This window comes from Corvus kubaryi, unplaced genomic scaffold (assembly GCF_017639235.1).
Source record: "Corvus kubaryi isolate FWS band 111438036 unplaced genomic scaffold, C.kubaryi_AGA036_p1.0 37383, whole genome shotgun sequence".
Lineage (NCBI taxonomy): Eukaryota > Metazoa > Chordata > Aves > Passeriformes > Corvidae > Corvus > Corvus kubaryi.
The window spans coordinates 3,039,696-3,065,954 of record NW_024581125.1 but is presented as its reverse complement, the minus strand read 5'-3'; the positions used below and the strand labels follow the sequence as shown (position 1 = coordinate 3,065,954).

The window sequence follows — 26,259 nt, the reverse complement described above, 5'->3', positions numbered from 1 at the left end:
TTAGCATGTCCCACTTCTCCGTGTGCACGTACAGACCCCCTACATATACACACCTTAAAAAATAGGTGTGCATATACATTACACTGGGAAACAAAATAGTGAGGAGAGCTGCGAAAGAGAAATGTCCCTGTTCCACCACATCCTGAAACGAAGGGATTGAAATTCGTTGCTGTTGCACTATTAGACAGGTACAGAGGATGAGCTGGGTGCCTTTATCTTGTCATCGCTGGTTCACGGCTACAAGGGCCTATTCTTCCCCTACGATGTTTCCTCTGGGGCGACAAAAATCTGTTTCAGAATGTTCCCAGCCGTGGTTTGAGGCTTCCTTGCTGGGGGCCGGCAGATGAGGCGGCTCCGCGTCGCCGCCGCACGGGCTGCGCGCAGGGAGCGGAGCGCAGAGGCCGAGCGGGGAGGGAGGGAGGGAGCTCTGCCCTGATCTTATCCGCCCTGCTCCACGCGGGCATCCTGTTTCCCAACGCCGCCGGCAGCTCTGCACCAGAAAAAACGTGCTTGCAGCTGTGAGGGTGGTCACAGGCCGGCACGGGCTGTCAGGGAGGTGGCAGTGACTCCACGCTCGGAGGCATTCAAAACCGCGGGCAACCTGCCCTAGGTGGCCCTGCTTGAGGATGAATTTGTCCCAGGTGATCTTTCGAGGTTTCTGCCAACCTCAAACATTCCGTGACTCAGAAAACTCCTGCCTGACTCAGAGCACAGCTGTAAAAAAGAGGGAGAGTGACTTTTTACACAGGCAGATAGTGGTAGGACAAGGGTGAATGGTTCAAACTAAAAGAGGAGAGCTTTAGATTAGATGGTAGAAAGGAATTCTTTACTCAGGGGGTGAGGCCGTGGAACAGTGTCCAAGGCCAGGTTGGACAGGGCTTGGAGCAACCTGGGATAGTGGGTGGTCTCCCTGCCCATGGCAGGGGGTGGAGCTTTAAGGTCCCTTCCAACCCAAAACATGCCGTGATTCTACGATTCTACCAGAAGTGACTTAGGCAATGGCACCAAGAAGATGGTTATCCTTGAATACAACCATGATTAATGCCAATTTCCCCCAGTCATCCACCAAGAGCTGGGAGTGCAGTATCCCACACAAAGCAGGAAAGGAAGATCTCACTCCTTTTGTCTTTCTGTCCCCTTGTATAGAAAAACTGCACTGGAGAAGCAGTGCTCTGACCAAAGAGCTTCATTATTCATACTGTTCAAATTAAATTTTGCATGTGGGACAAATTAATTCTACTGGTTCACAGTGCAATTGTCAGCCTTTGTTTGTCCCTCCCTCCATTCTCCCCAAACGAAGCATCAGGTGGTGCCTTGCAAGTACAAGAATATGGGTATCATCTGGGTGGAGTAAGTGATTAGCAATGAATTAATTTTAAAGTGACAGGGAATAGTGAGAACATGGGAGATGACAAGCAAAAGATCTGTGACACATGGCTGCAACTCAATATGCCAGCACAGTGAAATCATAGCTCCACGCCGGCTAAGAAAGGCAGGCTTCACTCTTCCTCTCCACCTATGAATGAATGCATGGAAAAAAATCCAAAAACCAGAGGTGATGTGGTGAAATTGTCCTTGGGCAGCAGCAGGTGTGACGGTGGCACCTCACAGAGCGGCAGCAATGAAGGCAAAGGCAAGAACACAAGAGGCTGTGTGCCCTGTGAAGACTTCCATTAACTGATTTGTTTGCTACTTTTGCCATTTCCCCAAAGCAGAATCCAGGGACAACCCTTGGATGTGGACGTGATCACACCCCTTTCTTCCTCTCCTTGGAGCTGAAACTATAAAATCAAGCCTGTGTCTGGTCACCTGTACCTTGGCAGGGCTCTGCCTCTCTAAGGCACTCACCAGTGCCTTAAACTGGGAAGGCCCTTATGTCAGTCCCACTTCCTAATCATGTTTGCAGCTGCAGTGTCCATGGTGTCCTCTGCAGAACTCCATCCTGGAAGGTCCAGAGTCCCCACATTTAACAATCCTACTCACACCCCTCCTTGTTTCACCAGACCGTCCAGTGGCAACAAAAGAACAGGATTGTTCACACCAATGGACTTCTTAGCACACAGATTCAGGGAGAAGAGCATTTCCTGAGCAGTCCCTGCCACACTGTAAAGAATGGAGGCAATCAAAAAAATTAATATTCAAACAGGAAACCAGACTGAATTCTGCTTAACTACACACACGCTGGCTCTCCAAGAAACTATCGGAATGAACATCACTCAGTTCCAGCTGATAAAAACATTTTGATAGATAATCATTCACTAGGAAATGGCTTAAAAGTATCAGCCTAATTCTAAATAAATTAACAAACAAGCTTGCCTTGGCTGTACCTGCTGCTGAAATGGGAATGTAAGAGACAACACATTCACTGCTCTGACTGCCTATATTCAGTCCTTATCTAATTTTTGAAGCTCAAAAAGCAAGCACTAGCTTATTGCTATGCTTGCAAAAATATTGATTTCCTAGAAATTATTTTGGATATAGAAAAGAGATAACACAGTCTTGGCTTGTTTTTTAAACAGGCAAAGAAAGCAAGGTGACAAGCGTCAAATGATATCATTAAAGTTCTTTTCTTTGTCAGGAGATTCTGAAAAATGCTTAAAACCCAATAACTTATGTGAACCAAAGCTACCTGAAATACATTCTTAAAGATCTGCCCTTAGATAATTTATCAGCTGATTAAGAATAGAGATTTCTCTCCTAATTATGTGAGCATGGACCACTTGAAGAGTTTTTCACATTAGAAGAAAGTGAATATTATTCATTAATCAACTCTCCCTGCCCCCACCCCAGCTCTGCTGAAAGCAGAAAGTTAAGTGGGTCAGGAGAGGGGTTACGGGTGATGCTGCAAGACCAGAGATAAGGCATCAGGCAGTTGGAGGGGAAAGCATTTTATCTAGAAGAACAGGCTTGACTTTCGTTCCATTGAGATAAGCACTAGAGCTTCTCGATGTGGGGAAACAGCCCAAAATAGCTGTTGTGGAATACTCCTGCCCAAATTCCTCCCGACACAGATACGCAGTGCCTTGCACTAAACCCTCTGCTCGGGGATAAGCCAAGCGGTGCAAAGGCCCTGGGAATGATGTATTAGAGGGTGCCCTGTCAGGGCAGGGCTGTGAGAACTACTGTGCTGTAAAAATCCCCATTTGCCTTATTCCACCATTATTTTCCCTTTAGAAGAATCTCTGGGTTAGGGATTCTGGCTGTGTGTAAGCCTGGCAGTGGAATGGGGCAAATGACTAAAAGTAAAATTACATCAGAGGTCATCTGTGGTTTATTCAGCCTCACCTAGACATGCACAGATCGGCCTGGTGTAACACCAGAGGTTTCTCTGTTGACAGCCTGGGTCTCAAAGAAGTCTTGGCAATGCAGTAATTCATACAATGAAATGAAGTGTGTGAGCAGTCCTACAGTCACCTGAATTTGGCAGGACAGGTGAGCCAGAGATCACTAGAGTATCAGCAACTTCCCATGAGGCTGAACAAACTGGCCAGCGATGTTATCTTCAAAACCTTAAGAGCTTAGGGTTTCTTCTCTAACTGAGTCTATATCAAACCCAGAAAGTCCTTTATGTTTCCTCTTACATAAAACTGTCTCCTAAGAGCAGCTGAAGTGTCTTGTACAGGGTGCATCACACCAGCTTCAGCTTAGAAATTTCCTGTCCAGCAGATATGACCAGGGCAAAACTGGTATCCATTTGACACTGTTTTGCTTTCCCCCTTTCATTTTTGGAGAAAACAAAAAAAATCAGTGCTCACATATTAAAAGGATCTAAGCCCATCTTTGTACCAGTGAGTTTTCAGTAGGACCTACGCTTAGGACATCATCCAGCTGCAGTGTTTTGAGCAAGGCAGATCTGGTTTAGATCCAGATAATTGAATATCTTATCAAAAGATCTAACAAAAAACCCCAGAGAAACAGAGCCGGTAACGTTCACAGATGAGGCAGATCTGATGAAGATCAGGATGTCAGTTATCCAAAGCTGTCCGGATCTGTTGGGCAGCTGGACTCATTTGACCAGCACGTGTTTCAGCACATCTCGGCTTCAGATCCGGCACCCAAGGCCCAGTGATCCCAGTCATGGTTATGGGCAGCGGGCTCTGTTCTGAAAGAGATGGGGCAGGTATGGAGCCAAGGCTCAGAGCTCGGCCACCACAGGGCACATGGGCAGGGCACAGCTGTGAGCTCAGCTCACTGCTCCACAAACCCTGTGGAGGCACTCCGGGGACACAAGGAGATCTATCTCTGTGTACAGCCATATGGAACTACAGAGGGAACAGTCTCAAGAAGCAGCAAAGTGTCAGAGGGACAGTTACTGGAATACTGTCTGCAAGTCTGATATCCAGGCTTGGGCAAATAAAGGAAAGGAGCATTACAGAAAGATCTTTGGACTTCTGAAAATGAGAAGAAACTTGGTTTCTCTTTATAATTAGATGCTAAACACATTAGTGGTAGCCAGGACTTATTTTTGCTCAGTGCTAGAACACCACCACAGAAGGGCTTCTAGAAACAAACATCATGCAAATAATCAGTATTAACCCACATTGACTTAAACCTTGCTGTGTCCTAATGTCTAGTGACAACTTCTGTTTTCTTACTGGAAGAAATGGGGAGGAAAGTTGAAGGCAAATAAAGAGAACACTTGACTGAAGGAATTTTTAAAAAGAACTCCCAAGAAAAATCACTTTGAATGCCTCCTCATGGGCATAGAGCAGCAGCATAGCACTTGGTACATACTGCAGACATCCCAACCACGCACTCACTGCTTGGGAAATGCAACCTGTGCCCAAACACTGCACACTTCTGCCACTTCAGGGAAAGGAGAAGCTTTTCAAGCTGCAAGGACATGGGTTGTTTTCAAGTCAGCCTTCGAAAGATCTCTTTGATAAAGAACAATACGCAGAGCTATCCAAGGACAACTGTATTCAAGGCCTTTCATAGCATGCTGGCCAAAACGGGCCATCAGCTTTGAGTGTGCAGCATGTGACACCTAAACCTCGGTTTTCCTGGAGACCATCAACTGTTACTAGTCACAGTCTCAGGCACAAGGATGCTACAGGCCTAAAGGTAGCCATAAAAACTAAATAATTTAAAAAAGAAATCAGCAGCGATGGTACTCCTAGGTTCCAGATGTATCCAAACATGAGATAGACTGAACTGACAGCTAGAAGCCAAGCTGCACTAACACAGGCAGATGCTGCAAAGATGGTTTTGGCTAGAATAGCTGTCACCAGGACAGGTCCACAGGAGGGGCTGGGCACAGAGGAGGGCACAGCCAGAGGAGCACACACACAGCAGCCCCAGGGGCTCAGAGCAGCACTGGCATCTTGAAGAGACACTGGGCAAATCAGCTTAGCTCCCAGCAGGCTGCTCAGGCCACACAGATCTGTAGCACGGAGGGTCTGGTCCCACGGGTGAGGCACCCCCTATAGCCTGACCCAGCAGCTCATCCTTCCCAAGGCGGGACCAGCTGGAAAGGCTTTGGAGAGCCAGAGCATCTGCGGTCCTGCTGCCTGCGGCTGCCAAAAGGCCCTCACAGCTTGTGGGAAAATACAGCTGTGATTCAGGCACGGCTGCTACGGCTTGTGCGGAACTGGGAACAGCTTGACAGCTTTACTTGACTCCAACAGCAACTGCAGAGCTGCCTGTTGTAGCTCAGCCCCGCTCCTCCACCATCCTGAGTCGCGTTCAGACGCAAACCTTTTAACTTTTTTAGTCGGTTATCAAGAGACAGCCAGTGGCAGATTATCATGGGAGACGGGTTTGAAAGGCGAGGCTGGTCAGATTTTGCAACTAACTGATAAAAACAAATCAACCGCAGAAACAAATTCCTCAACTCATTTCAAAGAGGAAGAAAAAAAAAGGCTTCAAGGAAGATCTCTTTTTTCCCCATCTCACAGATTTCTGGAAGTGCTTTCAATTACTTTAGCAAGGAATAAAATGTCCCTGCTCCTGATAGATTGCAGCGTTCTCTGCTCTGAAGACAAATCAATATTACAGATCACAAATAAAATAGACAGAAGGATTGAAAACAGGATTTACAACTGAATAGCTACCACACCTACATGAAAATAATAATTTACATTCCTCACCACACCCTATCAACTACACACAGGCAGCCTGAAACAGGAAAAGTAACAAAAATAATGGGAAAGAGAGGCAAAGAGTGTCTTGACATTATTTGAACTGATATGAAAACAGAAGTTGAGGGCAGGGAAGTATTTCCTCTTGAAACCAAACAAAATAACACAGAAACCTTCTGAGGGTTTAGAGTTTCAGGCTTTCTTATTGAGGGAAAAAATCCCCAAATCCTCCCAAATCTATGAAGAGCATACACTTTCCATAGAGAATGGGTTCATTGAAAAGCAATTTTCTGTTAAAAATCAGTTCTGACAGGGTAGTTTCATCCAGGCTTGGATGTTGGATACCACAGGAGGATTTGCCAGGAATAAAAATAGGCATTTAGCTCTGAAGGGCTGGGTTGCCAGGTTTAAAGATGACTCCTTGCCTAGGGAAGAGGCTCCTCCGTCTCAGGGATGGCCGGTGACAGATCAGAAGGGATACAGGTTCACGATTTGTGTGGGAGTCTTGAATAATCTGTTCCTATTTTAATGTAGGAACATGGGTGGTAACATGGAATTACAGCGTGTGGAGGCGGGCTGGTGTGCACGGATTAATGAAAAATAATGAGATAATATTGAGCACTTCTATAGTCTCATTACAAGGGCTCAGTTTCTCCACTGACAGAAATCCCTGGAAAATATCATACTCTGGGACTCCATCCCTAATCTTTGTACCAGGAATTAACAGGAAACACAAAGGCTATTTCACAAGTATATTCCTTTGAATAGAGCTTTCATTCTTAGTCTAAAATTTTAAGTGACTCTGTACTTACACAGTAATCCTTTCAACTCAAATCTCATTGAATCCAGAAGTCATTGTGGCTCCTGAGGTACTCTGCTGTGAAAAACCCAAAACAAACACTTATAATTGCATGCTGGAAGTTATGACAATGTTTATATGATGCACCAAGAAGAGACAAAAATAAGCACTGAAGGGCACAAGGGTAAAGCTGGGTTTATTGAGGACTAACTACATTAGGATCGACTAAAAAGAAAGGAAAAAACAACCCAAGCATGTTCAAACTGCATTCCAAGCAAAATTGATTTTTAGTCCCTCGATTACTGCGAGTTTCATAATGGGATTTTGAGGCCCTGCCGTTGTCTCCCATTAACAAGGGCTCTGTTATATATTCCGCAGTGTCGCGGTGGGAAATGATTCATGGCAGGGCTGGGACTTGACATTCGAGCACAGAGATGGAGGAAAACATGTTTTGATTCACCACATTTTAAGAACAAACTCACCCTCAGAAGAAACTCCAGTAAGTTCTTGAAAGTACTGCATAAAAATAGAAATATTAGCACTATAGAAGCCAAAGCCACAAACCAAGGCTTAACCTTTATTAAGGGAAAATGATACTGGTTTTGGTAAAGCTGGAGAAGGCCACCGGCAGAATGCAGGGCTGGACTGGCAGGTCAGAAATATGATGCTTACCTGGCTACAAGATTGACCCAGTTATCAATGTGAAGGGTGATGCTGCAGTTCAAAGACCACTGCACGTACATGATTTGATGCAGCAACAAAGAAAATCATTAAATATTTTTAAACCACTGGCCTCCCATAGACCAAAGGAAGACTGGGTGCTACCAACACTGGTCACTGGAGTGATTTTTAAGCATCTGTTGCTATGAAGAGGGAAAAGCTGTTTTCAACACAGTAAGGGTTTCCCAGCAAAAGCCATGCAGAGGAGGGGTCAGACACAGTTCCCTGTTGCCTCGGTAAGAGTTGAACGGGTGAGGTCAACCTGTCCTTTGCTTGCAGCTGCTGACAAGGTGATCTAAAGGAAAAGGCAATGGCACCCCGTGGTGTGGCTCTTGCCAAGACACAGGCACACCACCACGCTGGTCCTGAATCAAGGCCAGGAGATTTCTGAGAGTCTCTTCCTTAATGACATGAGGCCACACACAGTCTCACCCCTGAAAATGACTCAGCAGTCCTAAGGATTATCAAGTCATTTAATTTCTGCCTATGAACTCCCCCCTCAGCCCTCAGACCCTTAGCTGAAGTCAATGAAAAGAGCATCACCATCTCCAGTAAGTTTTGGCACAGGACCCTGAGTCCATCAAACCAGTCATTTCTGTCCTACAATGGCACAATGGGATTTCTCCTCCATGCACCAAAGATTCAGACTGTCCCATTAGCTGAATTTTGAGGTTTTTCTGAAGTAAAATCAGTAATCCAGCAGTCCTGTGTGAAAGAAATCTGGGGAAATTCTGCTCATTGAACAGAAGCATTCCCTGGAGACAACATACATCAAACATGACTTACAGGAAGATTAACTTTTATTCAGATGGTATCTTAAGGAATTTCCATTGTCGTGAATGATGAACACTTTTATTATGGGGAGAGGCTGGTTAATCTTTAACCAAGAATTTACAAGAGATTCGTAAAACAAACAACAAACAATTTATGAAGCTTCATGAGATCTTCCTTTTATTCTGAAGAGTTTGCACTGCAAATGCTACCAGGTCGATAGCTGCGTTATGAAAGGAAGGACAAGGTAGGCAACGTGAAATGCCCAACAAATCCCTACTGGGAACATCACCTCTGGATATGACAGAGGGAACTCAGCCAAAAACCTGTGCTGAGGGAAGGGTTCAAAGGTGTGTGCAGTCCAAGTGTTTCCAGAAAAATCTTAGGCCACTAATTCATTTCAAAAACATGACAGAACAATTGGCAGGTGACCAATGCACCATCTGACACAGTAGGACCTTCACGAACACTTCTCTCGCTGATGCTGAAGCTGATGGAAGGTATTTCTTTAGCTCCAATGAATATTAAAAGCACATCCGTGCCCCACTCCCCCGTCTCACAGCCCATGCTCAGAACCCCAACTCATAACACACACAGTCTCTCTAGTTAAATAACAGGGTTTGTGAGCAGGTAGAAACGGGATTCCTGGGAGGTGCCAAACCACCACCTGCGTTTCCTGCTGCAAGAAAGAAAAGTGTATGCATACACCAACGTCTCCAGAAAGCTTGAATGGAAAACCCTTTCGTGTCAGAAGTTTATTTTTATTGGTAAAATATTAAATAATATACAGAATTAAAAACTGCACTTACACTTCTGAGAAGAAATAATTCTTGGACAAATTATATACTTGTTCCTGAGATTCCCTACATTTATTCCAGTAGCTGTGCACTCAAGACAGTACAAACCTTTATAATATAATCCTTTTCACAAAGTATTACAAAGTTTCTGCAGCTTCTTTTATTTATACACACACGCACACACGGACTCCCACTCTCACATGGCTGTACAACACTCACACAGGTACAGAGCACACACATACAGATGTGCAACCATATGTATGCATGTATGCTAAGAAGAAAATAAACGTAACAACAAGTCCCATAGTTCAGTCTATAGCGGCAAAACTCTTTTAGCTGGGGGATACAGGTTTACATTAGGGTTGCTCACATGCACCACTGTCAAGGGGATTGTTTCTGAACTCCTTTTATAATAGCACCTTCCAATGAGCACATAAAGAAGTGGGACAATTCCCAGTGTCTTCTCTGGCTTTTCGAGTAAACTGGGATGCCATATTTTTAATTTTTTTTTTTTTTTTTTTTTAATTTAAGATTCCTCAATTTGAGCTCAGAAGATCTATCACAGAACTGAAAATTCTTTACCTGGGAGAAAAAAGGGGTCATTTCCCCGGTTAGTTGCCCAGCTGTCGTCAGGCAAAGAGCACTGAGGAGGGCAGAGTGCAGCTCCGGAGCAGCCAGGGAAGATGCGGTGACAAAGGGGTCACACCCGCAGCCCGAAGCTCCGCTCCCCGGCCGGGCCGGGCCGTGCCCGGGTCCCGCTGCTCAGCACAGCCCCCGTGAGCAGCAGGAGCCGAGCCCCCACGGGAGGTTCCCAGAATTTGGCCCAAGGAGTGAGACCCAGCGGGCACCACCATAGTCGCCCACCGAATGCATTGTTCTTCTTCACCTCAAACACCAGGGGCTGGGCAATGATTTTGGCAATCAATCAGAAGGGAATAGAGCCTCCTCGCCTTTGTTATTACTACAAAGAAATCTCTTAAATACAAATTTAAAAGATGTAAGTGGCTACTGTGCATGCGCAGGAACTGCCTTTCCAAGAAACCTCAATGGGATTTCATTCCTTTTTTATTATGTACCTAAATACATATTTACAGAACAGCGGCTTCAGTCTACTGGGGGGCAGGAGGGAAGGCAATAAAAATACACTATATATAAATATGTATGATATGTAAAACAAGTCCTGTCTAAACTTATATAAGACAAGGACAACTCTAAAGAAGCTTTTCTGGTCTCTCAGGTAGATAAAGGACACGCGTCCTGTAATTCTTATGCGGGCAAATCTCTCCCATTAGAGTAAACGGCAGTTTTGCCCTAGCTAAGAGATTAGGCCTAATCCAAAATCCATCCTCAAAGTCAACAGGAGTCTCCACTGAATGGGTTTTGGATCAAACCAAAAGATCTTTTTATGTTTTGTCATTTTTAATAAACATCAATATTAAGTGCTTTTTCTTAAAAAAGAAAGCTGCAATTAGCAGACAAGAGGAAGGAAGAGTCAAGAACAGGTATGTCCTTAGTTCTGGATGTGGATGTGTTTCAATGCCAACAATAAGCAGGAGGTAAATTATGGGCTTTAGCCTTAATTTACAGTTTCTCATATTTTGTCAATCAAAATCAGTTTACTTGAACCATATCTTTAAATGCATTTAGAGTAGAGCATTTTGTTTCACTGACTTGTGTGGACTGAGGAAGGAACACAGAAACCACTGTACATTAATAAGATGTCAGGGTAAGTATTGCACTTGAACAGAAAAATAACCCAAAACCGTGGTTTTGTTGGTGACTTTTGTTTTTAGAATTAATATAAGCAAATCATCCATGTCTGCAATGATCATGTTTAGAAAGCAGAATCCAAGAATGAAGCATAAGAAGCAAATTTGGGGCTGGTAACCCCCACCCTGGAATACAACAGTAGTAAAACTTTTTTTAAAGCATTTTCTTCCAACAGGAAAAAAAAATTATATGACCTTTTTTTTTTTTTTTTACTTTACAATTTTAAATCTTTCTAAACATTTGCATTAAAAGTTTCCAGTTTCTCATAAAAAGATATACATTTTAGGAAAAAAAAACCAAACCAAAACAACCAGAAAATAAAACCAACTAAAAAGGAAGGCAAATATACAGTATTATAATTACATCACTTTAGAGTCATCTCAAAGGTACCCTAGATCTTTAAAGTGTTACAAAGAGTACGTACCTTAATTTTTTTTCTCAAATCAACTTTTTTTTCTTTTTTCCTGTTTTTAATAAAAAACTACACTTGAGTACAAAAATATGTAAACAGACTATACAGCCAATGAACAAAAAAAAACCCAAAAAAAACAACCCCCCAAAACCCCTAGACAGCCCAAAGCTACAGGAGATAAGAGCAGGCCCAGACTTAAAGCTCCAAGAAGGAAAAGGGGGAAAGAGAAAAGCACAGAAAGCCAGAGGAGACTGCTACCTGGTGAGGAAGTGAATGTGTTCAAGCTCTGAGGACACTTGACAATTTGTCAAATAATTGATCACAGTTTCAGAATCTGAATGACTACAAAAACAACCAAAAAAAGTCCTTCCCTTGTTACAGTGTGTTCAGGAATGAACATCCATTTCCAGTAAGCAATGTCAAATCCCAGTAAGTGCATAGTAGGGATTCAGTGACCTCCACCCCTGCAAGAAGCTTTTCTTACTCGATGTCACTTGAGGTAAAACTAAATGGCCCGATTTACTGCAAACTGGCCCCGTTGTGCCCGTAAGGAGCCGTGCTCCCCCCATGCCTTGCGGGAGGCATCCGTCCTTTATCCAGCCTGGTGATACAGAGCAGAAGCTGCTGGTACCCAGGGACTAAGGCTGCTACACAAAATAAGGGAAGGCGCCTTCAGCGCTGCAACTGAGGCCTGCCCAGAGCTGCTGTGCTGCACCCACTGGCCCTGATCTCACAGGGAACGGGAGAGACCAAACACACGGTCAGCTGCAAAGCTCCTGTGCACTTCCAGATCCAGCCGAAGGGATGGCACGAGGCTGATGGTGCTCAAATGCTTTCCTGGGCTGCAGTGCAGTCACCTAAACCAACACTTGCTGTGGGAAGGAAGCATTGGCCCCAGCTTTGGGCCGGGCTGCTCCCTTTCTCCCAACAGGGTCCACGTAGTACCAGTCCCTCTCAAGACATGATCTGATTCTTCATTGTCATTCACTCTGGTGAAATACTTCACGTACGGCTAGTCAAAATATCACAGTTTTTTTGTTTTGTTTTCTTTTTGCAACTGTAAAAAATATTAGGTTTACTACAACAATGCAGGTCTCTGTTGAAAAGGTCGTTTCTGTCCACTGATTAATTAGGCCCCAAGATGAAAAGGAGAAGTTTGTACTGAAGGAGAGAGCATGGGAAGCTATCTTCAAAGATGAGGACCCAAGTGAGCATACTGATAACCACCTTTCCAAAGGCTGGAAGCGAACAGGAACCAGGAATCTGCATGATCAACTGGGAAGGTAGGTGAATTAAACAGAGACTGGTTTTATTGTTTTCTTGGCCTGTTAAGCACACAGCATGGCAAAGCCTGAGCCCACACCTCCTCCTGACTGTCCTCTGCTCATTTCAGAGCCAGGTAGGAGAAGGACTCAACCCACCCTTTCAGGTGTAGGAGGTCAAATTGGAAACTAAGTTGGGAACCAGTGATGTTCTCCTTTGCTTATACCTCAGAACACATCAATGGGATAAAAGGGAATCTATTTACTACAAAGAAAATTCTAGCTCTTTTCTACCTAGTTGCTCCCCTCACCACCCCTCTGTGGCTGCCGTGGCCTGGGCCCAGCAGAGCGGTGCTAAGGGGGTGGCTCTGGGCTGTTGCTGGACTCAGGGTCTGCCCAAAGCCCGCTGGCCCAGCCACCTTGCCCATGGTGGCCCTCCTGCCTTGGCTGTGCTGGCACACTCAGCTCTGCAGCCCTGCAGTGGGAACCAGGCACCAACCCACTGAGAAAGTCCCAGAACCAGCACTGTGCTCGTCACCACAGTGTTCCAGCTCATGAACCCCCTGAACACCTACTGATGGGCTTCTCTCGTCTCTGTGCCAGTTCCTGAGGTGGCAGCAGCATGACAGGCAAACTTGCAAACCACTTCCAAAGGACTTGCAACATTTGTTTTTCCAGGTTGAAGCAAGTGCTTTAAAGTCTGCTCCCATTCCTAAGTGGGAACTTTAAAGCAGAGCGAAGTCCATTTCCAAGGGTGCTTTACTTAAAGCGCTGAGAGGGAGAAAACAGGAGACGCTTCTCTGGCTCTCCATAGGGCACGGTGCAGCTGGGGGCTCCCGCGGCAAGTCTTGGCATTGCACTGGGAATGCCGTGCTCCCTGGGACCAGCTACAGACCAGCTCTGGCTGGATAGCTGGAATGCACTTGGCTAGGGTAATTTTCAGCCCTTCCCACTCCTAAAAGCCAGCTGACTCCAGAAAATCTCACAGCAAAGTACCAACAAGGTCCTCTCTCTGGGTCAAGCTGCCAAGGAGGGTGCTAAGCAGGAGAAGGGATGTTTCCTTTGGGTTGGATTTCGTCGTGCATTCTGAAAGGGTCTGGTAGGATATCATGAACGACATCAAGATCTCCCAAAATGCATTTGGAAAAGGCACATATACAATAAAGCATATATCTAACTACACAATACCATATATATATATAAATATACTTTCTCAAGCTCTCCAGCTGTCCCAGACCACATTTTTGTTTTTAAATGCTACTAAGCCAAGCTAAGAGGTGAATTACTAGCAGAAAAGCCAATTTCATCACTCTTTCCTAAAATCCCACACTAACTTTAGGTGACTCTGGCAGCCTCCCTCCTCCCCCCTCATTACATTATAAAGCACAGCAAGAGTTAAGGAAAAGAATTAGTCCAGTGAAGGAACTGTATTACTGTAGCTCCTGCCCTTGGCTGAAATAAGCACCTTTGCTGCAATTATCTCCAAAGATCCTTTCTAGAGGAAGAAGTGTCTGTTGTCTGGCTTCTTTCAAATCAGAACAAGCTAGCTCAGGACCTGGGAAAGAGTAATAATGTCCCATGAAAGCCCAGCTTTGAAGGGTTGGGTTTCATTACTGACCTCCTGCCTGACAGCACAAATTTAGGGAAGCCCTTGTAAACAGAAAGAAATTTGGAAACTCTGGCAATTGAGAATTTCTTCACCTTGCAGTAAAAATACTTTAGGTCCACTGGCTACTTTGTGAACTGGGTCCTCACATTGTAGAAACCAGTACCACTAAACATCAGGCCAATTGACCCATTTAGAATCTTCCCCTCTACTACAGACCACTACAGGTTAATGCCTAGACACCTTTCACATCACATCACAGATGAAAGCACTTTTTAAGGAGAATAAAATTGTTTTAATCCCATAAGTTACTGAGTAAAGAGCAGGCTTTACTGAAAAATGCAATATATTTTGATGTGCACTCCTAACTGATTACAAAGAGAGGTGGCTGTAAAATTCATCAGTCTTAACTGCAGATATATAGATAATGCCCTTTGCTCCAAGGATATGGATCACACCAAGAGCAGAATAAGCAGTCACACTTCTATTTTAATTAATAGGCTTCTAATCCTCTAAACTGAGTCAGAATATTGCCATTTTTGATGTAAAAGAAGCAAAAGGGTTTACTGGCAGGGATGTGCACAGAAATGGTTTCTTTTTTTTTTTTTTTTTTCTTTTTAATGAAAATGGGGAATGCTCACAGGAAGCCAATTCTAAATTTGCAAATGCATGTCTCTAACCGGAAACCTGATTCCAAGAATTTCAGAAGAGTGCAATAAAAATCAGCCAGGTTCAATTTCCAGCAGCAAATACTCAGAACAAACGGATTTGGAGGCCAAGGATTAGCTACCGAAATTCCTAGTACACTATGAATGACTAATGAACTCGACGAAACTCAAGAGCTTTTCTTAGAAATCCACTTCTTGCAGAGAGCAAGCAAGAAAAAACACCCAAAGAAATCTCTGCTGCCCCATTTTGCTCACTTTTGTGAAGGGACAAACTGCATTACGTAAATCTTTCTAATATTTTTCACTAGGAATTGAATTCTAAAGTACATGTTAATCCAAAATTTTGTTCAAAATTTGAACTAGAATTTAATCTTTCTTCTTTTCCTAACTTTAGGATGAACATCTTCAGTGAATGTTTAGAAAAGGACATGGATAATAAAATTAATGTGACCCCTCAAGTTTCTTCCTCTCCAAAAAATGTAGTTTCCGTAAGATAACTCCCCAGTGCCTCCCCAGTCCCTGTGCCTGTGACACCAGGACATACAGATCTCACCTGCTACCATTAGATCAAGACGCTGGATTTAACTGAAGCCAGGTCCAAAATCAGTGGGCCTCCCCATCTGATCCGTTAAACATCTACAGAATACACCCTACCGAAGGTATCAGTGAGTCATCCGTGAACCGAAGGGTACACTAACGAACTGCAGATATAATTGCAGCCAACTGATTTGTGGATACACAAGAGATTCTCTACCTTTCCCGTATTCTGGTGCTTTCCCAAACAAAGGCAGAAATTTTAAACGCTTTTTCCCTAGTGCTAACTATTCCAAGAAACCACAGCCCATGTTTTTTCACTGACCACAGAGGGGAGAACGGAGTGTTGCCCCCAGAGACTGAACGGATTTGCTGGCAACCTTTTCTCTGGCTTGAGCACGTGTTTTTCTGGAGGCCCAGGCAAGCCCAGCAACCCTGAGGCCCAAGAACCATTCCCTCTCCACTGTGCTCTTAAAAGACCTTTCCTGCGTCAGCAAATCACAACCACTGTTTTCTTTCTTTTCTGAATTTCCAGGCACATCCTGACACAAAGCATGGCTGGCCGCCTCCTAAGCCCACCTCCCTAACTGCAGAGAATCAGCCACACGGAATAAAAGCGATGCCCTCCAGCACCTCCCTGCTTTTCTCCTGCACAAACTCCTTTGACTGCACCAGACACAAGACAATGAGAATGGTCCGGAGGACAGCACTGGTTCATTTGCCCCAGTTTCCTCTACATGAGGGTGAAGAAAGAAGGAGGGGGAGGAACCCAACGACATTAAGAACAATGTTGGGAATAGATCTTTAAATCTGTCTCTCCAAAGCCTGCATATTCCCAGCCTTGATAGGTCTCACATTACACAAGATGACATTTCTCTCCATATTGTATTATAATTAATAGGCTACTGCAAGACTTTACCAGCTCCTACTTAATAGCATTGCAGTGCTGGGAAGCAGTCGTCAGGTAATCTGGCCACGATCTACTGTATTCTTTCTAAACACAGGTTCTAGCTGCCAAGAATGTCACCATAAAAAGATTTCAATCAATACCACTCAGCTCCTACTTTCAAATGCTCCAGGTCTAGGAAGAGAAGAAGAAAAAAACCCAGTACCCTCAAAACGAACAGCAAACTGGCATATGCATCAAGTGCACAGATTGGAGAGAGCAGATGGGAATTCATTATGGCCTGATCTTGCTCTCTCTTTTATACTTTAGTAACTTTATCCTTTGGAAAAGGTCTCCCCGAGCGCATGGAGACCATGCGTGCGGAGGGGGTTAAACCCATGCAGATCTTTCCATTCTCAAGCTGTGCTCTTGTTGCCAAACAACAACATTTCAATTGTGATTGGTACAAACAGTTGGGTTTCAATGGCAATCTGTCCTGTAGGTTTAAGCCCAGTTTTTACTGATGCAACTTGCTGGGTGGTTGCTGGCTTTGTTATTTACTGAGAGAGAAAGAAAGGAAACAAAACAGTTCAGTGGATTTGTTTTCTTGTCCAGTCTGTAGGTCAAGGACTCTCTCTGGAGTGTGTTTCTCCATTTGCTTTTCCTACAGGGAAATTAATAAATTAGGAATAAAAATGAAATCTTCCAAGTCCAAATCAATACACAGCACTTACATCTCCACTTATCACTTTCTGAAGAAGTAGAGAAGGTCGTATGTGACCTGTTGGTTTGCTGGGCTTCTGTGCTCGCCATGAGCCAAGGCTATCCAGCAAAACCTGCTAACACTTCCACCCCTAAATTAAGCAGAATTGATGACTTACAAACAAAAGGACATCAGTGGTTCAGCAAATTAGCAAGTAAGACGTCAACAAGAGAAAAAACAGTCAAGGTTCAGATCCTGATGTAGCTGAAGTAGTTGGGGCAGTTCCATTAAATTCAATGGAGCCAAGAGGGTTGATGCTGGCCAAGGATCTGGCTCCTAATACTTTCCCAGCTGCAAGTCTTAGTTTAGGCTGTTGCCAAGAGGTTAACACTGTGATAGTAGAATGAGAAAGTATTTACATAATTATATATCTATATATACCTATATTTGCTACTAGTACTTTTGTCATTTTTAAATCGGTAATTTTAAACCAAAAGTATTTCAGAAGAGCAGCAGAACCTCTTGAGTAAACTACAGACTCTCACCCACTCCTAGGCCACTTATTGTCCTAGAAGCAAGATTAAATGTTATTTCTAAATGCTCTTTCTTAAAACTTAGGGTACAACTAAAGAAATAAGGCCCACAAGGGTCTCTAAGAAGCCAGTGAGACAACACATAGGCATGGAGTAACAGAATATCAACAATTCTAAAAGAAGGTGCTTCATAAGTTAAGGAAAATAAAAACACAAAGCCTCAGACTTACCACAGAAGGCCCTCAGACTTATGAAACTAAATGCTGTAATGTGGTACAGTGTTAAGACATACATATCTTTTTTTTTTTTTAATTTATTTACATTCTAGAGGGGCAATACACACTGAACCCAGGAAAACACCTCACCCTTGAAAGTAATTTTGAAAAGAATATTGACTTTGATTCATGCTCCTAACTCCCTAACAGTTTTTCTTTAAAAATAATTGTTCATTCTGCTGAACAATGTTCCCCCCCTTTCCTCCAGCCACCGAAAGCTCGCACTGTATCTACACATCAGAAAAAGGCTCTCCTCTGAAATGTTTCTACCTATTCCTCTGAAATTGTAAATGAGTGGCATCTTGTTGGGACTTGAAAGCACCTGACAGGGTTGAGCGATATCCCAAAAGAGGACACGGTGTACAACTGAGACGGACACAGACTGCCTTCCAATTCCCACAGAAAGAAAGGCAGGTCACTCCCCAAAAAGTGATGGCCACAACAAAACCCTCTTTTATCCATTCCCTTCCTTCTTTCCACTCTTAAGCTGGGCAGAGCAAATGAGGTTGGGTCCACAAAAAATAAGGTTAATAATAATAATTAAACAACAGCAACAACAACAACAGCAACAACAACAAAATAGGCGTCTCAATGTCTGAGGAAAAGTGGGATTGTAAGTGCAGTATTTCTTCATGTGCAGTTCTTCTACTTCATACGAGTCCCCTTTGGATGAGAAGGCCTAGCGGAATGTGTGCTCCCCCCGGACTATGTGCGATGAGAACTCATAGCGGTCCTGGCTCCGGTAGCCACAGATGTTGCACTCCAGCGGGTCCCGGTAGCCATGGCAGCCCATGTGGATGGTGTACATGACATGGTCCAGGAAGAGGACGCGACAGTGCTCGCACTTGAAAGCCCTAATCTGCTCCCCTTCTCCATTGATCACCTTGTACATATCCTTTAAAGAGCCCTTAGAAGCTTTTGTGACATCCAAAGGCTTGGCCTCCTCCTTCACATAAGCCGGGTTTGGCTTTATCTTGGGGGTTAAGGCAGCGTTTCCTGGGTAGGACTGGCGGTCGTCGTGGCTGCTGTCTGAGTCAGTAGAATCCAGGCAGCTATTGCTGGGGGAGCCCTCTCTATCCTGGATTCGACTCTTTGGTCTGATGAGGGAGATGGGGCCATCCATGTTGTTCTCGTGGCTGTCGGCTGTTTCCCTGCTGATAGGCCTCTCTATCCTGCTGGGATGATAGACCTGAGCGTAAGCTGAGCTGATGACCGGGGCCACCTCTGCAATTGTGCTCGGTGTGTGCTGCATCAGGGGGTGAAGTGCCTCAGCTCCAAGGTAGGTGATTGCATTGGTGATGGCTTGGTCCATCATGTGAGACTGCATCAGCTCAGCCTCCTTCTCATAGTTTAGGTTCATATCAAAGGAGATATCTGGATAGCCAAATCTCATGAACTTTTCACCTAAGAGATAAGAGCAAATGCATGAGCAAAATCAACATAATCACTGCAGTGTTTCACTGTAAAAGGGGTGGGGAGGGAAAGAAAGCCCCTGACTTGGGGTGAAATTATTCCAGAGTCTAAAGTTAATCTCCTTCTACCTTTTTACTGACGTCCGATAAAGTTCCTGTCCTGAGATGGGTAAAATGGTAACCTCACCAAGAGCTTTCTTTCTGTTTTTTTTTTACTTACTCCAGGTGAAACATGTGGCTGCAGTAACTTCCAGAGCAATTCCAAACTTTCCACTGGGCCTGACTGTGCCCATACTTCAAGTTTGGAAATACATGTTAACTGGTAGATAATGGATTGAAATATTGAGGTCACTGAAGTTTGGACAGAGTATGTCATTGGACATACTCTCCCCAAAATTCAAGGGACCATTTCACATGTCCCCCACAATCTGAGGTGCCTCACACCTACCTTACAACAGGGCTGCACAGTGAGAAACCTAAACAACAGGTACAGGGGGCTTGTTACAGTGGTACCTTTAGAGCCACAATATGTAAATCCTTTAACCAGCAGGAAAAACCCCAAACATTAAATAACAGCATGTGGCAAAGAATGAAGAATGAAGGCATTTACAGGAGCAGTGGAGGCTGACCTTTGCAGTTTCCCCCCCTCAAAATAAAAGATTCTATCCTTTTTGGACTGAGAAAAAAAGACATACACACACCCCTCCCTTCCCAGTGTCTACTTAGGCAAGAAAACAAATAGAGAAACCATGTGTATAGCTTAGTTTCACTTGGGAGAAGGCAGAAGCACCTTTCACTGACACGGGATAAATAAATATATAATGATGCTGAAGCTGGCTGATTCATCACTGTGTGAATCCAAACTCACATCCTTGTAACATTTTTACATCAATGGCGTGACAGATGTGAAAAAGCAGAACCACATGCTGGTACATTATGGCAGTCACAGGGCATGTTGTGCATCACGGCTCTCCTTGGAGGTGAACAAATTGACCACTGCTTACACCAGGGCTCAGCTCAGCAGCACTGCTTTTCCAGTGATGGTTTTGGAGTATTAGGACAAGTCAAGCTCATGGAATAACTTCTTTTTAAACAGGAAAGGTTATATGCATATGATACAAGATACACATGCTGCTATGTGTTCACACATGCAATTAGCTAGTTGTTGATAGCTAACTTTTAGAGCTGATTTTATGAAGTCTGATAAATAATTTTGGTTGGTTTTCATTGTCTTTGCTACTTCACTTCCTTGTTGCATAAAACCAGACTTTTTTCCAGTAGGATACGTTAAATTCAAGGAGTCACTACTTACAAGTGGTTTGGCTACTCAAGAATTAAATTACTCAAGAATCTTCTTCTATCACCTTTTGCCAAAATTGCTTGGAACACAATGTGTATAAACCACTATAAGAAACAGAACTGCAATCCCAGATCTCTTCCAAACTGCATTAGTACATTTCAACACAGCTATCACTCAGCATTTTATTTTTGACTATAATAGTTCATTCTACTTAGTGTGACTTATTCTAAAGTGATGCATAGAGAACAACCATGTTATCCTTAGAGATGATGCATCACTTCTGCTGGGGAACGTAGCCCTGATTAGCAAGGTAATTAAATGTAAGTTTAAAGTGAAGCACATGAATATTCCTACTGTCTTCAGCAATACTGTTCACATGGCTGGACACCCTACCATGTTTGTGTACCTCATGCTGTGTACTCAACGCTGGTCCAGTAATCTAACGTGACCTGTGGATGAATCTTGCCATCAAACATCCTTTTTTCAGTGTTTTGCTGTGGTCTGGCAGTCTGTGATGGCTGTGCTGCCACAGACAGGATGGACAGCTTTGTAACAGGATGTGGCTCCAGCCTCCCATGAAAGAGAGCAGCTCCTTCCCAAGTGGGGGCAAAGTGGGACTGGAGGACAGCTCCAGGAGGCAAGTGTGTCTGGTGCCCACTGGTGCCTGTCACCTGCTCTGGCCACCTGTGTTGTTCTTGTGTTTGGATAAAGAAATGGATCTGGTGATGGCCTGATCCAGCTGCCAAACACACTGTCAGTCCTTTGTAGGCTTTATAGATCAAGAAATATTACCCATGCTTTATGGGCTACTTGGATAAATGATGCAAACCTTATTTTGATTCCTTTCATCATCCATGTTTAGTTACTCCAGCACAGACAGCAAAGAAAGCTGTAAATTGCCAGTGACCTGAATTATTTATTCCTTTAATTATGAACCAGTTCCAAAGATGTCAGAGCCTGAGAAATGGAGGGTGACATAAAAAAGTAAAATAAATGATAACATGGGAGGGAGAGGGCATAAAACACAGAGCTCAGAAGTAACCAATAAACAGTCCAATAGACCAGTACAACGTGGTTTCCAAATTAAATTCCTCTTTAGCCAATTCTACTTAAAACCAGCTAATCATACCAATCATTCTGAATTTTTATTTAAACTATGCTCCAATTCTATTTATCCTTGCCCTACATTAGTGAAGTAGAAGAAAAAACATTCTCCCCTCTGGCCATATGACATTCAAATAAACCCCGAAACAGGTATTTGAAGCTAGATCAAAGCACACAGACACAGCTGTCCTGTGATACCTGTAGTCCATCTCATCAAGTATCTAAAGCAGCTGCAATGCTGGACACTTGGGAGAAAGCTGCAAGAAATCTTGGAGAAAGCCGTTCCAGCATTTCCCCCTGGGGAAGTTTCTCCCTGACCCCCATTAACCAGAAGCTGACTGTAATTTGGCAGCCGGCTGATCTTCATCTGTTCTGAGACGCCCGTGTATTTTTAATTCTTACTCTAACAACCATGGTCTTATCGTAAGCCACATAAATGTCTCCTTTTGCATCCTGCCAGTTCTTAACCTCAGTGACATTCTAAGAGTAAGCTCCAAATTCCAGCTGAAAATACGTGAATCTGCTTCTACGTGACCAGCCTGAAGACAGCTGCTTTTAATTTAACTGGTGTCTGCCTCTCTCTTATTGAACAAGGGGCAAAAAGAAGTACTCACACTCCTGCACATCACAAATTGTACTTTCTGTCTCCACTATTTAAACTGGTTTGCTAAGAGTAGTACCTCAATATATAACCAAATCTCTCACGTAGAAATGAATTCATTCTATTTGCTGTACACTGCCCTCCTTTCCTCCTGAAAATTCAGCCAGAGAGCCTGTGGTCCATAACCACGGTCCCTTGGAGATTGTTGATCAGAAAGAGCAGTAAAGCATTGATAGATGTAGCATGCAAAGATTTTAGCTTATGCTTACATGACCTTCTCATAAACACCATTAAGTTGTTTTGGATAGGTGCCACGCTTGCAGTATACACAGGAAAATTTCCTGCAAGCAAGAGAACCATTACACATTCTTCCTGATAGAGTTGAACAATATTTAATTGGGGAGAAAAAGGGAAGAAAAGTGAGGTCATGGTGAAGGAGGAAAAAAAAAAAAAAAAAGAAAGGCAGCCAAGTGAAGACTGTTGTTATTCTAAACACTGTGATGCCACTAAAGATCAGAAAAGTAAGATACGGTAAATATGAAAGGGGGTATTTTTTTTCCTACATATGGATAATGACATGTTACACCTATAGAAAAAACCAGATTTATCTAACAACAAAATAGTCTAACCTGCTGAAGAGAATAATAATGTGGTACAGCATCTCTCAGGCAAGAATTTCCAATCAGTAAATTTACCTCTGAACACAAGAACAACATATGGTCAATGGTGCGTGAGTGGACAAGTAAAAATCACCTTTCTGGTCTAAAACTATAACAATGTAGGAAATACTGATGTCTCCCAGCGTTCCCCACGTGGGATGCATCATGGCTGGCCTAACCTTGGCTCAGCACTGGTATTTGGGAATGGTCAGGTGACCGAGAGCAGCCAGGTCAGTGTGTCAGTCCCCCCAGGTGAGCTGCTGCACACTGCTGGCCCCCTGCTATTCCAAACCATGCAGGTTACTTACAGCCACCTTCAGGGGTGATTTAACAAATCCATCTGAATCTGCATTTAGCTGAGGGGCAACAACTTTTCTAAATGGCTGTGCTAATTGCTTACAGTCCTCTGATCCTCTCTGTAAATGTCCTTAGTGTGGGCAGAATGAGACACCCTTAAGTTCTGTGTGACTGCCCTTCCAGGGAGTGAGCATGGAAAATGCCTATTACGTGACTGCACAGTCTGACACCCCAAACAATTCTCTGTTCCAGCTTCCCTCCTGAGAAGTTCTGCATTGCTTCAGTAGCAGTAAAAAGCCGTTTATAGTTACAGCTCAAACCAAGTAAAATTCTCCATACTGTCACCTGTTATAAGCGGAATAATTTTAATGTGTCAAAACTCAAAGCAAAATATGAATTCTTGACCTAGGATTCTAAATCTAGTAACCAAAAGCCACCCAACACTGTTTCATATTCATGCATTAATAAGTTTACTGTGTGCAAGGTGCTGCACTTGGAGCAAGAACTTCTTCCAACACAAGGGATGTGATTTACTTCCTCATGCCAGTATTATCAGACCAGTTGTTGCCAAGTGTCAGAAATTTAATACAAATTAGAAGTCTTGAGATACTTGTTGTTTGGTTTTTTTAACACATATGGAGACAGATAATTATACGAGAGTCTTAGCTTGTTTTTGTTTTTGTTTTTCTGGAGCAAGGAGAGGGAAGATGACAAGTCTAAATCTCAAAAGGGCTAGAGAAAAGTTTAAGAAAAACCACAAAAAACCCCACCATTAAGTAAAAAACTCAAGGTTTTCTAAGGCATTTACATGGCAGTGGACTTCACTTTTGAATTCTCTGGATTGGTAAAATGAACTCAATAATTATCATGATTTCTTGCTGTGATTTAACCACCTCCATTGTTGTATCAGAACCAAGTTGTGAGAGTGCTACTTCTCCCCTTGTTCTTCTGGCTGTTACAATAGCATGTTACCTATACCCATGCACTAAAAAGAATAAAAGGCTCATTTCCAGCTTACCCACAAACTTCTGTGGGGTGGAGCTTTTACGCTTTCCCATGTTGCTTGTCAGCTTCTCTATAACAGCAGGTCTCTCAAAAGGCACCACAGAAATATTGTTGTCCATCACAGGCTCTTGCTCCTTACAATCTTCCAGAGCAGGTACTACATAAAACCAAAAAATGGTTATCAGACAGGTCTGGTCTACACTTCACAGACAACACAAATCATTCGAGCCCTGCTGACTGTGCAACAAAGTACATAAAGCAAGGTGTGAGAACACAACATAAAGCAAGGTGTGAGAACGCTTTGGGCATCAAGACAGCAATCACCTGTAAGCAGAGCCACATTCACAAAACATCTCTCCTCAGGAACATCTTATTTAGCAGAAACCAATTTTAAGCATTTATAAAAGGACTTGTTTTGTTCTGGACACTCAAGATCACCAGCGAGGAGGGGACACTTTTGAAACTCACTCTGTAGGTGATATTTTGTGTTATTCTCTCTTCAATACGGTCACCTGTCACCAATGTAAATCTTTAGTTACCGTTCTTTGTGTATTCCCTTCACACTTATCATACAGCATAATTACTCTTACTATATTTTTGCACTAATCTCAATGATTAAAAATCACACAAGGCATTGATGAGTTGTGTTTGCTGGGCCTGGCTGTGTGTTCCATGAGACAAAGGGTTCTCAAATGAAGGATCAGTTTGCTAAAGCGTATTTCCTCTCTTCACACTGTAATGAGACTGTAAAATCAACAGACACTATACTGGAATTACAGGATTAACATCACGTGGAAATTCCCTTCAGAATCAGACACAGAAACTACCCATTTTTTTGATTAATATTTTATCCCCTCAAGCACAGATCTAACAGTCTGCGAACAGAGGTTTTCTGCAACTTACTTCACATCACTGGGATCAGCAGGGAGCATTCCTGTGCTAACTACATCAGGGGAATGCTCATACATTGTATTTGAGACAAAACCAAAAAACCAGTAACTTCTTCTGTCTTTACTCATTTCACTCCTTGTCATTTGTTGGTTTAGGGAATAAGGTGCTACAGCTCAAATGTAGGAATTGCACAGGCTTCTGACCAGGGTAGTGAGCCACTTGCACAGGAGTTTATGTCACTTGCTGATATAGCCATTCTTAAGTACCTACAAATACTTTGGTTTTGTTGAGCATCCTCTTATAATCACCAACAAGGGTCAGCGGTACCAGACTGTGGATCAGGCCTGGAGAGTCCCAGTCATTTGCAATATATATCAAGTGCATAGCTCTGCTCTGCTGCTATGAGTTTGATACCAGGCCTAATTGTCCTGCATTCATCTTTGGAAGGAAGCAAGAAAAACCAGAGCAGGATCAGCCAGTAGTCCATGTGCTAATGGGATGGTTGGAGTATAAAGAATGGATGGCAGAAAAACAGAAACTGCGGTGATCTGGCACAGTTCCTACAGCTTGTAAGCTGAGAGGAACCCATTGTATTCCCTGTCTTAGATCAGCCTCCCAGTGAAGTGCTGGATATTGCAGAGGTGGCAGAGAAGGACTGGCACCCTCATGTTCTGCCAGCCCTCCTCCGGTCTCTCACCATGGCAGCCTTTTGTGTCACAGACACCTTCTCCCAGACAGTGCCATAAATGAACACCACCAGCCCACTTTCCTCCCATGTAACTGCACTACCTTCAGGATCCTGACATGGAACAATCTACCCCCTGTTCCTAAACACAGCTGTTTGCTAGCACATAATATACAAAAAATGGGGTGATAAAAGCCTTGTCTCTGCCTTCTTTCTAGTAAGGAAGAGCAAATACCAGGCAATTACAAAACAGAGTATCTGCTCAGGTGAACTTCTCAATTCAGACATCCATAATAAGAAAACATGGCAATTTATTCATTTGATTCCATTTGTGCCTCTGCTGCTATGGAAAGCTGAGTACTTTGAGGCTTAGAATCTACCATATGCTATAAAGTGATTTACTCTGCTGCTTTTTTATTTGTACAGGATGCTCCCCCTGAGAAACACAATAGTTTCTCATTTACAAGGCAGTCCTGCTGGCATCACTGA

At 43.5% G+C, this 26,259-nt stretch overlaps 1 protein-coding gene across 9 annotated transcripts in view; it reads right to left on the bottom strand.

The window, feature by feature from the left end:
* Positions 1 to 9,110: 9,110 nt before the first annotated feature.
* Positions 9,111 to 26,259, bottom strand: part of IKZF2 (IKAROS family zinc finger 2) — a 118,219-nt gene continuing 101,070 nt past the window's right edge. For all 9 annotated transcript variants that reach the window (XM_042035387.1, XM_042035392.1, XM_042035385.1 and 6 more), the window contains 2 exons: positions 24,208 to 24,351; positions 9,111 to 19,220 (listed from right to left, as the gene is read on the bottom strand). In XM_042035387.1, coding sequence (XP_041891321.1) covers positions 18,496 to 19,220; positions 24,208 to 24,351 — 869 coding nt within the window. In that variant the 3' untranslated portion in view covers positions 9,111 to 18,495. The remainder of the gene's footprint in view (positions 19,221 to 24,207; positions 24,352 to 26,259) is intronic.